Source organism: Tyto alba, unplaced genomic scaffold (genome assembly GCF_018691265.1).
Source record: "Tyto alba isolate M040663 unplaced genomic scaffold, T.alba_DEE_v4.0 Super-Scaffold_14, whole genome shotgun sequence".
Classification (NCBI taxonomy): domain Eukaryota; kingdom Metazoa; phylum Chordata; class Aves; order Strigiformes; family Tytonidae; genus Tyto; species Tyto alba.
Window position 1 is genome coordinate 47,553,339 of NW_024881276.1, and position 12,881 is coordinate 47,566,219.

The 12,881-nt window shown below is 36.8% G+C and overlaps 1 protein-coding gene across 3 annotated transcripts in view; it reads right to left on the bottom strand.

The window, feature by feature from the left end:
• Positions 1 to 1,554: 1,554 nt before the first annotated feature.
• The window catches only part of ZNF654 (zinc finger protein 654), a 37,174-nt gene continuing 25,847 nt past the window's right edge, over positions 1,555 to 12,881 (bottom strand). For all 3 annotated transcript variants that reach the window (XM_042788513.1, XM_042788512.1, XM_042788514.1), the window contains 3 exons: positions 9,084 to 9,225; positions 5,506 to 7,822; positions 1,555 to 5,126 (listed from right to left, as the gene is read on the bottom strand). In XM_042788513.1, the coding sequence (XP_042644447.1) occupies positions 5,119 to 5,126; positions 5,506 to 7,822; positions 9,084 to 9,225 (2,467 nt within the window). In that variant the 3' untranslated portion in view covers positions 1,555 to 5,118. The remainder of the gene's footprint in view (positions 5,127 to 5,505; positions 7,823 to 9,083; positions 9,226 to 12,881) is intronic.

Consider the following 12,881-nt stretch of genomic DNA (forward strand, 5'->3'; position numbering starts at 1 on the left):
CAAACATAAACTCATGAAGTGCAACAACGGAGGCTCAGCTATATGCCTTAGCGCCAACTAACCTTCCTGGGAGGTTTAGGCCAATATTTGGTACTTGCAACACAGAGACACTGAAGAACTTGAGCAATTTTATGATGAAGACAAACAACTAGAACCACAAGTATACCAAGCACTGCACCCAGGCTCGTTTGTGGCCCCAAGTCTGGCTTCCAAGCCCTATGCAATAGCTTCGGTGGTTAACCAACCCCGCATTTTGAAGCCATTGCCCCCCCGGGGGTAAACACCACAGAAGCCATTAAAACCAACGTGAGTCTGCTGATTTCTTTAAACACCACATACAATTTTTCCTCTCAAGCTTTACCCCTCCCAGCCCCTGCCGCCTCTCTCTCTCTGCCCTGCCAGACTTACCCGGTTCTGCGTACGGATGCCAAAAGCCACCACATGAGCCCTTCTCTCACCCGGCCAGGTCTCCACAGGACTGTCCTGCCCGGAGATCCCGGGTGATCGCTGAGCACACTCCCACTTCTCCTTGTGCTCCGATCGATTCCCTTTATCGGGGAGCGTATCATCTGAACAACTCCCGACACTGGTAAGTTACTTAGGTATATGCACTAATTAGGAAGCCTGGTCCCAGTGCATGCGGCTATTTAACTAAATGTTCTTCAAGTTGCCAGCGCTTTGAAGATGGTTAGAGCCAGTCAAACCTGACGAGCGGCGTGCCTGGTGTGTAAGGTTCAAATGCTGATGGAAGTTTTTTTCTGCAGTAGGGATGTTTCATACATCTCAGCCTGGTGACCAAAAAAGCTATTCTCCCTCACACACAGACGGGCTTCTCTCTTCAGCACTTACCTATCTGTAAAGAATCTATAAGAATACTATGACATTTTGACGACTTAGTTAAATAAGAGGTCCCAAATTTACCAGAGCAGGTACTTAATCAGCTAGAAGGAAGAAAAAAAAAAAAAAAAGGGTGGTTTAATTTCCTTGGTAATCCTCAATATTCTTGAATATACTTCAATAGATTTAATCTATATAAATTCAAATATCCACACACCTGGAACATCAAGACCTGGCAGCTTTATACAGATGCTGTGCAACAATCATGTACCAAACGTAACACGCTAACTACAAACATTGCAGCAGTATTTTCAGAGTGATTCCCCAAAAGACAAGATCAATTTCTATCAACAACAAAGACAATGTTTTATTGAACAAATCTATGTACAGTACAAAAAAGTTTTTAAAATGAAACACTACTGTTGATTTATTGCAGTTTGATGGCTCAGTTTTAATTTGTACTCTTATATAAAATGCAAAGTAAAATAATTTAACATTCAACAAGGAAGCACAAATTTCCTTTCTTGCTGAACCTGTAACAGCTTTTACAAATTAAGAGTCCCAAAATGCATACACTGCATTTAATCAGAAAGGTGTTATACAGTACCAAATAAATTAAGAAAATAGTAACACTACCACCCCCCTTTGAGTCTTTTGTCCATAGCACTGGTGTTAAACAATAAAAGAAATGAGTACAGCTGAACCTTCAATGTGATATTAAAATCACAAAGTTTAATGTTATAAATTATCCAAACTATACAATTTATATAGTTTTAATGAATATGGCTAAATAACCAAAGTACCAGTGACCTTTCCCCACAGATATGACCACTTTCGACCTACTTTCAGTATTTTTTTTTTTTTTTTTTTTGTGAAAGGTGCCCACCAAGCGGCAACGCTTTGAAAATTAGAATTTACATGACCTTTACAGTGAACTGTGATCGGGTTAGAGTAGACAGTCTTAAAAGGAAAGTCTAAATCCAAGTTATAGCGACCTAGAGGAATGTTATTAGAATACAGTGATCAGCAATGAAATGCACAAACTTTGATCCAACAAAGCCCCTAAGCTCATGTATAATTTCACACATCTTTTAGGTATTTGCATGCTTACATTACACATGTACTTCAGTATTTATTGAATCAAAGTGAGACAACTTGAAGAAGTATTTCCAATTATATCATTCAATGCTTAATGCCTGGGAAAAAAACCTTTCAATTCTAGATTTGGAACATTTTTCAGCCCTAGAAGTTGCAGGCTTAGTATAGGGTAGGACTCAACATACTAAAGAACCCTCAAAAACCACTTAGAATTATCCCACGCACATTACAAGTATCTTTTTGCTCCTAATTAAAGTTGCTTAGTACTGCAACTATCTGCAAATACCAACAGGTATCAAAGAGTAGTTTAAAAAAAAATGCAAAGCCTTCTGAAGTAAAAATCATTACTTAAAAATGGTACCACTCACTTGCTACTTTAAGTCAATTTAGCATATTTTTGATAGGTGTTAGGTGATGCTAATGTTTGCCTACGTAGGAATTCAGTTTTCCAGTTCTCCAAAGTGTGTATCCTGAAAACATGGTATAAACAAATGGTGGTGTCCAAGGAAAGTATCTTTGAACAAAAATGAGTTTAATGCAGGTACAAAAAATTATGGTCACAGTTTATGCATGTACATAGATGCATTTATCTACACACTTTAAACCAAAGAAAATACAAGTCTCAATCATGTTTTTAAATCATCTTCAAATACATGGAGTTCCAGAAAAAGGCAAAAAAGCACCAAAGATTAAAGGTACATTTAAAAAACTTTACACAAACATGTCTGTCATATCTATTAACTGAGTTTTCTGATTTTTAAAACTGTAATACTTTAACCTTTTTTCCCAAATATATTGAAGCAAATTTAACTAGATTAACAATGTTAAGCAAAGAAAGGGGACCCTGGGAACATTCAAGATGATAATTGGGTCCTTAAACATTAATTGGTAACTTGAAAGCAAAAAAAATGTGAAAGTGCATTTGGCTGATAAGGTCCCCTCTTAATTTTGTTTAAAATCTTTTAATGTATTTATATATGTAAATATATATATAATGTGTGTATATACTGATATATAACGAATGACGCACTTAAATCTGTTTTTTTGCAACTGCAAAAAAAAAATTCTTTGGTGCCTCAAATGTCATACAAATCTCTGAAAGTGGGCCAGTCATTGGTATTAATGTAATGCACACATACCTGTGATCATAATTTTATAACCTTTTCTGTTAATCCAACTCAAAGTTAAAGCAAAAATTTTCTAGAATTCAAAAAGGTAGGATTTTGAATTTGCGTTCTTATTACCTCCCAGGAGGGGAAAAGTAAGCAGAAATAATGCAAGTATCTGTTTAATTTCACAGAGGATTATTAGCAGAGGCATTACTGAACTATTAAGTTCCAGAACTACTTAACAGCCTATTTTACAATGAAACCCTTAGGTTTGCAAGTGTGAGCCATTGCTACAACAAACAGATCTTTTATATACCTCTTGATTTTTTTACTCATTAGTTTTTACATATCTGTTGATTTAAGCAAGTTAATCATCTTATTGTGCCATACACGCATTGTGTTGAACTATTCAGTAAGCAAACTAGCTGAGCAGGAACAGTTGGTCTTTGCTGTCCTACACTTCTGTGATGACTCCATTTGTACACACCAGTTTTCACCACTACAGCTTTCATACCTACAATCACATTAACATTTTCAGCTACCCACATAGAATGTGATCCCAAATAAATCATTTTTAGGTGGCAAGACAGTAAAAGATAAATTAGAAGATAAATTAGCACAGTATTTAGACAATGTGCATGTTTGCCACACCTCTGTTCGGGATGGGAAGACCAAAAACTCCAATCAGCATCTGTTTGGTTTCCAAAGTCCGGTATGTCAATGTTACATATAGAGCTGAATGACTGAAATTTCCTGTCTTCACATTCTGATTGGTTCTGTGAACAGTGACTTTTGGATAAAGTGCTTAACATTTAACCTTAACTCCTTCACTAACTTCTGGCAAAGGCTACCTTTTCAAGCGATGCTACTAGACAGGGTTGTAATGTGTCTTAAGGTTGAGTCGATACATACGTTCTCCCTTCCTCTAGACAGTAAATAAATAGTTGATGTACTGAGTTGTGAGCTACCATCATTAAGCAATATCATGTATGTGAAACAGGCTCTTCCTGATCTTTTTTTTCCAATTTGACATGTGCTCTGCTTTTGTCTGCCTTTTTTTAAAAAAAAAAAACACTTTTTTTTTTAAAACAGTAAGCCATCTCAGGTTCTTGTCAGTCACACCAACAGCTTAAACAGCTCTGTATTTGCATAAAATTAGTTTAACTCTGCCCTGTAATGTAAGCTTAACCCCCTTCACATTCTGTATTTGTTTCAATCTGCTTCTGTTAGTAGCCACAGATTCTGTGCATGTACTGCTTGTATTAGTTTTCCTAAAACAGATGTTTTACAGGACACTCTTAAAATACACATTTACCATAGCCATGAAAAGGGCTTCTCTTACATGCAGCTCATTTCCACTGTGTGTAACTTTCACACTTAATATCACATCAACTCACTTTTCCTTGCATGCTTTGTACTTCAAGTTTTTGACTATTCGAGCACTCCATCCATCTTAGACTTCTTTCTACATTCCTCTTTTAGGATTCTGAGTATAAGTTGACTAAATGAGCTTCACACTTTTTAACATAATGGAATCACATACTCAAAACTTGGAAAAAGGAATGTATGGTTCCTCTATGCGTTTATCATCCATTTTATAATAATGTAACACCTTGCATGATTCCTTCCCAGTTGTGTGGATGGATATCCTTTAACCACACATTTTCCAACTAAAGCAGCTTTTAGAATTGGCTGGTTTTATTTCCATAAGGCAATTAACACCTCTGCTTTCTCTGCCTGCTCAACTGTATGCCTTATTTTCCTTAAACCTTCATGCTAGAAAGACTGTGCCGCTTAGCTTCAATTATACATTTGGAATGAATGTGGCTTTTCGGATAACTGGTACTTTGGGGATTTTGTAGCAACCTTTCCGGACTCAAGACCTGCAGAGCTCCTATTGTTCCTCTGTGAGTTTTGTCTAGAAAATGTGCTTTGTCTTTATCAAGGTCATGTTTTTCTTTAGTAATTTGAGACTGCTTTACATTTAAGGCCAACTGGGAAACAAACTGATGCTTCTTCATGTAGTGTTTTCTTACACCACTCCTCCTTTGATACGTTTTCCCACAACACTGAATCAGGCACCTGTAAAAGAGAATGCATTGGGATGAAAATGAAGACTAACCAACCTAAGTAATTCTTTAATCTAGAACACTGCTTATGTTTTTCAACATGTTTGGTTTCAAACATTCAAGGAAAGACAGATTGAATTACCCACTTCTGTTCTATGAAAAGTCTTCCCTTAGAGCTGCCTACCGATTCTCACCACCTCTTCCTTATTCTAAACAGCATGTCCAATTTAAACCTCCAATTTAGCACAGCATTGTGTCTTAATTGTCTAAATTCTAGCATTCTACAATTGCTTCAAAGTCCTGTCTCTTATCAGGTTGCCTGTTTTCAAAGACCGTTTTCTGGTTGGTATTTACCTCCAAACAAACCAACCCAGAAAGACTGTAGGACTTACTTTCATCATCTGAATCGAATCCAAAGAGCGTCTGACACTTCTTTTGTGCAAGGTGAGCCTCAAGTGCTTCTGAATTACAGTAGATGGTCAAGCAGTTGCCACATCTAAATCTTTCTGTTGATTTGCTACAAAATGTATCTTGTTCAGAATGAGCATCTACTTCATCAGTCAAAATTTTTCTACGTTTTGGCATGCTAATGTATCGTTCATCAAGATAACTTGGAGGCAATGGTCTAAAATATGGTTTTGTTAAGATGACACCGTATGAAGTATTCTCTGTTGTCTGATTTGGTTTAGACGGTAATTGTGAGGCAGCAGCATTATTTTGTGGTGTATCATGACAATTCTGTAAAACTGGTAACACTGACCCATTTTCTGTCCTTGTTTCATCTGCCACTCTGTCCAAAGGTATTTCTGATGCCTTTGATGATGTCTGATCTAGGTCACTGTGCCCATTGACTAGTTGGTCACTAACAACATTACAGTTTTCAGAATTTGGCTGTAACACAGGTGTCTTTTGGTCTATCAAATTTAAAACTGTAGTGCTACCCTCAGATGAACTTTCATTACCGTTGTGAATTACATTATTTGCTTTCTTCTCAACACTTTGAATGTATGTCTTTGGTTCTGTAGAATCCTTCCTCGACTTCCAAGTTGGAATTGGTAAATCTACAGTTTCTTTTTCATTACTAGATTCATCATCATCTTGGTAACTACAAAGTTCTGAAGGATCATCTGAAGAATCTTTTTCACTTGCATCTTCCGAACATTCTGCTGTTTTATTTAAATAATGCTGAGCCTCATGTTCATACAGCAAAGGGAGCTCCTCAAATAGCTCACAGCATTCTGCAAAATTGCACTGTGCTTTAAAAACGCTATGACTTTTTGTATGTTCTGCAAGCTCAGTTGACAGCTTAAATCTCTGATTACAGTTAAAGTGTAAACAAAAGTAAACATTTGGATACACATGTCTCTTCAGGTGGTCTATAAAATGTTGGGAATCAGCAAATTTTCTCTGGCAGAACCGACATTTTCCTTTATTCCATTTCATTATGTGCTGCTGCACTTTCAGATCAGTTGGATGAGCTTTTCTTGCGTGTTTATTGAGGAATCTTATCTTTTTAAACACTCTAGCACAACCATTAGCAGGGCACTTAAAGCTTCCTTCCTCATCCATAGCATCAATGTCTTTTTGAGGGCAAAAAGCTCCATTCACTTTGTGCAGAATAGGTGACTCTTTACTGGAGCTTTCATCATCTTCAGGCAAACTTTCTGTACTTAAAGCATCAGGAACGTTATTAAAACAGCTGTCACTACTATTTTCAGTAGCATCATCCTGGTCACTTAGATGATTTTCCACAGCATCAAATACCTGTTCTGCATTCTCCTCCTCCACTTGGACGGCTTGGTCAGCACTTGGAGCTATTGTGGTCTCTGGTTCATTATCTTTGGAACCATCAGAATTCCCATTTTCAAGAGACAGAGAAACATCAGAACATTCTAGTTCATTAAGTACGGGAGCCTGCTGACCAGCCTCGAGAACTGCAGCAAGATGTTGCCTTTCTATTTTCCTGACATGGTTCTTCAAGTGCTTCAGCATAAGTCCTTTTTGCCTGAACTTCCTGGTGCAAAGTACACAGGAAAAGCTACCCTTTTTTTGGTGAGCTTGTGCATGTTTCACAATGTGACCACCAAGAAATTCCTTGTTGCATATCACACAGCGGTGCCTTGGTACAGTTTGATCTAATGTTTCAGATGACTCAAGAGCTTCATGGTTCTTTTTGGCATTACCTTTGGACTGGGCTTCAGAAAGGTCTTCAGGGTCAAGCTCCCCATTGCTTACATCTGTTGAACAGACACGTTCCTCGCTCAGAGCCCTATACTCTGTTATCTTCTCTGTATTTGCAGCAGTGTTTTCCAGTGTACTTTCACTTAAGCCAATGAAGGCTTTATCCCCCAGTAACGCTAAACAATTCTGCTTGATCATCAAGAAATTCCAAAACTCGGGATCAAAAAACAAACCTTTCTTCAAAATTGGAAGCAATTCAAAACGTACACGGTTTTGAACAGAACTAGTGCACTCATTGTATTCCTCATCTGCACATTTATATAAATGTTCAACAGTGTAGTAAGATTCCAAGGTACGCTCAAGAAAAAAAATTGAAAGAGCACAAATTCTGAGGATCTCCAAGTCATTTGGCAGAAAGTGAGCAATTGCTTTATAAATAAGACTTTTCATACTGGGATCTTCACGAAGGTCCAACTGTAGGGCACATCCACATATCTCAACACATATCTGAAGACCATCTTCACCAACCTGCAGAAAGGAAATTACAGTGTACATAATTATAGAGTATGCACAATGGTATTGTCCTTATGGGCTTACAGAAGTCTACAGCTTGAAAGTAAAATAAAAAAAAAATCAGACCCACAGACAAAAAAAACCCAAACTAGAATAAACAATGCCTAAACATCAACGTAGGACATATTTATATTCATCTACTTGCAAATTACTTATGAGTTCAGAAAACATCCTGCTAGTAAACTTTACCTAAAGGCATGCACATTTAAAAATAATGCTCCAAAAAGCCTATAATACACAAATTTACTCTATATTTTGTCCCTGTTCTAACTCATTTAACTTGCATTACAGAAAAATACAAGCTATATTGCCCTCCAGTTTGAACAACGACCACTAGGGAAACCACAACAACCCACGGCCAAGCATTCTAAAAAGCTTGACTTCTCAGAATTGATAAACTATCCTTCCAAAGCAGAATTCCTATTCCACACTTTGGGCTGGGAGCCCTGCCCTGGACATATAATTTGCAGGTAAGATCGGAATCATCCCAGCAGTTAGCAGATTAAAGTAAAAAGTTTCAGGAAATTTAGAAATAATTAGTACCTATCTATATTTAAATGTGTGTGAACAGATACATACAATGCTCCATATGTGGCGGGTTATTAAAAAAATATGATCATTCACATGAACAGTGCACTTTTCTGAAGCAAAATTATGTCTTCTCCTATCTTAGCCCAGCTTTTCTTTTATGCTACATTAAGCACTTCAGATTTGATTAGAACTGGTGAAAGGATTCAGAAGTTCACAAGGGTAGAAGGCAGATACAGTGGCATTACCTAAGTCCTATTTCCTTAAGAAGCCAGGCTAAAAAGAAAATCAACACACCAATGCATCTTTCACATTTACTCCATGTATTTATCACTGATTTCCCCATTTATTTATAGGGAATGAGATTCCTCAAACTTACTGCAGACAGAAAGGAAAACTCAGAAGAATTTAGTCAATTTAGCAAAAAAAAACCCAAAACAAACAAACAAAAAAAAAAACAAAAAAAACCCAAAAAAAAAAAAAAAAACAAAACAAAACAAAAACAAAACACTTAGAAGCGCACAACAAACCAAGGGCATTCATAATATTGAAGCACATTCTGGAACTCCTTCCCTACACCCTCTTCACTTTCCACAGAGAGTGGCCATTACAAAACATAAACATCACTGCTCTTTAGCTAGTTACAAAAAGAATGGAGGGTGGGGTAAAACAAACAAACAAGACTTACTTCATCCTTAATTACTTTCATGAAAGGGAAAATTACTCTGACATTCGTAGCAATTCTTAGAAGCTGGTAGCACTGGTCAACGAAAACTTGTTTTGATGGGTTAGACTTAAGCTGCAGTTTACTCCAAATGAAGATCAGGTCCCTATAAGTACAGAAGAAAATTTTGTTATTAGATTGAGTTTTAGAACTCTATCACTAAGCATGATGCATTACTAAGAACAACTATTTGCATATTCTGTAACTAAAATCATATTTGAGGATGTAATACCAATTTCATTAACACCACAACTGTACACAATGTGCACAATGGAAAATGCAACTTAATTACTTTGTTAAAGCATTCAGGGTATCTCCTATCACTGAGCCAATTAAATATTCAACAAAATATTAATGTATTCAGCTTAGTATCAGAGAACTGCATAATAAAATCAGATGCTACAGCACCTATCCCTTAAACCACAGGCAATAAACATTAGGCTGAACAGCAAGCTCTGTGTGGTCTTGGGATTAAGTTACTTTCAGTGCAAGGATAAGGAGTCCTTCAGGAAAACTGAATGTGGAAAATGGGAGCGTTGTAGAATGCTAGCTTCTCATATGGTCCATTGACAGGAAATATTGATGTTCTCCAGTTATACCTATTACAACACAATTTTCTTTTTTTACTGCTGTCACCACTGGTTTTTCTAGCCAATAGCAGTTACATGAAAGTATCGGGCTCTATAGCTATTCATACATCTCTATGATCTTCAGTCAAATAACATTTCTGACTGATACAAGGAAACATAAGAATAGATTGCTAGACTCTGCAGCAGAGCTCCTACACACAGGTAACGTGTTTAGTCTATAAAATACAGCTAATTGAAATTTACAGACTGTAAATTCCATGCACTTTAATTCAGAAACTCCAAAAGACAACTGGAGCTAACTTTTAGCTATAAGAAGATCTGCCAGCACAAAAATTTTATACAGGAGTAGATATAGTTAGGACTAGGCAGAAATCCCACTATAACATTACAGTGAAACCAGGGGACCAATCAATTCTCATTTTCTGAAGGAAGACACTTTTTAACTCCACCAGCCTCCTCCCTCAGAAAACACAAACCCAGTAACTGACAAAATATTTGGCTGATCTTTCAGAATCTCTAGTCTGTCAGATACAAGTCAGACAAACCTTTTGAGATTAATTAAGCTTGTCTTGTGAGGTCAGTGCCTGCATGAAGGGAAGTGACAGAACTGCCTATGACAAAACACCAACTTCACTTTTAAATTTAGGACAGCTCTACAATTCTGCTTGACATTTTAAGAGCTAGACAAAAGAGCTTGATTGTTTTCTTTCACTCAGAACCCAAGGAAACTGAAGTTGAAAGAAAGATCAAGCTTATATGGGAGAAACTGAAAAAGGAGTTCTTACAAGCAGCTCTACCCACAAAAAATTAGTTTACAGGTTTTCTAAAGATATAAGCTGTTCACCTCTGCCTTTGCCAGGCTGGAAATTTAAATTCTTGAGTCTTTGAAAACATCATGGACAAGTTTGAAACTAACTAGTGTCTTTGTGCACCAAACCATTAATTAATTAAAAAAAAAAAAAAAAAAAAGAAAAACAAAAACAAAACCCACAAAAAACACCAAACCCAAAAAAACCCAGTAATAGCCTCAACCTGAAGTATGAAAGAAAGAACCGAACATTTTTGCTGTCCAATGTTACAGCAGTTAAGTAATACAACTTATTCTCTGCTTTGTCTCACACCATTTCAGATCAAACCATTTCAACACTAATTCCAGAGAATTTGAGAAAACTTAAATTATTCTTCTAAGAGATTAGTGGTTAAAGTAGTTTGCCATGTGTTTAGATAAGTGTGCTGGCTGGCACAAAGAAAGAGCTGAGAAAGGAACAGAGAAAACTGAAGGTAGCAGGAGCAGCTCCATTGGTGAGGAATAAACTGTTAAATCAGTTTAACCACCATTTGACTAGACCCTGATGTGAAATAATATTTTAGTCTTATTCCTCCATATAGACATGGACGTTTCTCCTTCTCAAGCACATTTCTTATTTCAACCACTTAGATGCTTTGGATACCAAATTTAATGCTGAAATCAGAGCACTTGAGATATTTCTGTGTTACTGATGACAACACAGATGACAAACTTGAGATAACGAAGGCATGATTATTATTATTATGGCACAGTAGAATCGTACTTAGTGACATTTACTTCTTGGATAGTAGAACCTGATTCACACTGAGGCCTGTGCTTAAACTGTTATGGACATGTGTTGGAGCGATTTAAATTGTTACTGTGAGATCACAGAACTCTTTACCAGAGGCAGCCTGTTAATCCCCCGCAAAATACCAACACCATTGTGTGCCTCCATAGGAACATAAGAATATGATTAAGCCTGCCATACCTCAGCTAGATCTAAAAACTTTGCTACTGTTGATAAGTAGAAAGTCTATCTTTCCTTGGGTATAGATAGCACACTTTAGTAAAATGTTATCCAATTCACAAAATCTACCTAAAGGCCAAAGACAGAAGATGTGGGAAAAATTCCTTGACTTACTGAATTTACTGCATAGGAACCACCTGAAAACAACCAAAACAGCATTTAAAAATAGCCTGGCAGAGAAGGCAAGCCATTCTGCTATGCCTGTTCCATCAAAATTTTGTCTGTCTCTCTTCAGAGACATCTCTTTTTGATACTACAAGGTGATTAATCACATCATTATGGACTGATCTATTACCAATACCTTGTACACAAATTTTTCTAGTAAGACCAAGCACAGCTTGCTTTGTAATTAATCTGCAACTGGGTTTTCACCTCAGAAAAATAATTCAGGTCATCCGAACCTAGATTTTATTCTTAATGGCTATGAAAACAGTAACAGTTTTGTGACAGAGCTGCTTAAAGTCCATATACCTCCGAGATAATATGAGAGCTAATGGTTTCAGCATGAAGATTTCATATAAGCTGATTCACATGAAGTAATAGCAAACATCTGTTATTTACAGCTTTCTAATCTATTTTGGTATCTTATCTGTACTAGTAGTGTTTGCTGCTGGATCCCTGATAGATCTGCAAGATCCTCAATTCCAGCCAAGTCAAGATGATTTATGCTGTGCTGAAGACACTACAGTCTTCTCTAGGGAAAAATACACAATGTGGGTTAATTTAACCTGGCTCCTACCTCTTCAAAAATTTGAATTACAGTTATAGTCATATCTTCACAAGCTTTGATCCAGTTTACATTATCTATTACACATTATGCAGATTTCTTTGTTGGGTATACAATTGTTAAGACTAGGCATTTGTAACGAACGAAACAGCTATTGTAGCTGCACAGACACAACTGCTCTGAACTCTTGTTCAAAGATCCTCAAGTTCTATGTTATGAACACAAGATTAAAATACTAAAGTGTCAAATGGTTTCCTTGATAAACAGATATCAAACAGTACTTTAGCCTCTTCTGGAATTTCATTTTTGACATCCACTTTGTAGAATGTAAGGACAGACATCTTGTTTTGACTATCAGTTTTCAGAATGGATGATGCAAGACCATCAACTGGGTAAGAGCAAGGTTAACATGTTACTGCAGCTAAAGGTATGAAAACCGGATTTAATTCCAATATTCAAAATGCATTTCTTAAAAGACTGAATCCCTCAAATAGAAAGCACTAACCATGTAACTACTATGTATAGGTTACACCTGCAAATTTCCTGATCAGTAAGAAGTCAGGAAATGCGGCATTTGGGCAGGAATCAGCAAAATTGGACTCCATTCCAAAGCTGGCTGTTGGGCTCA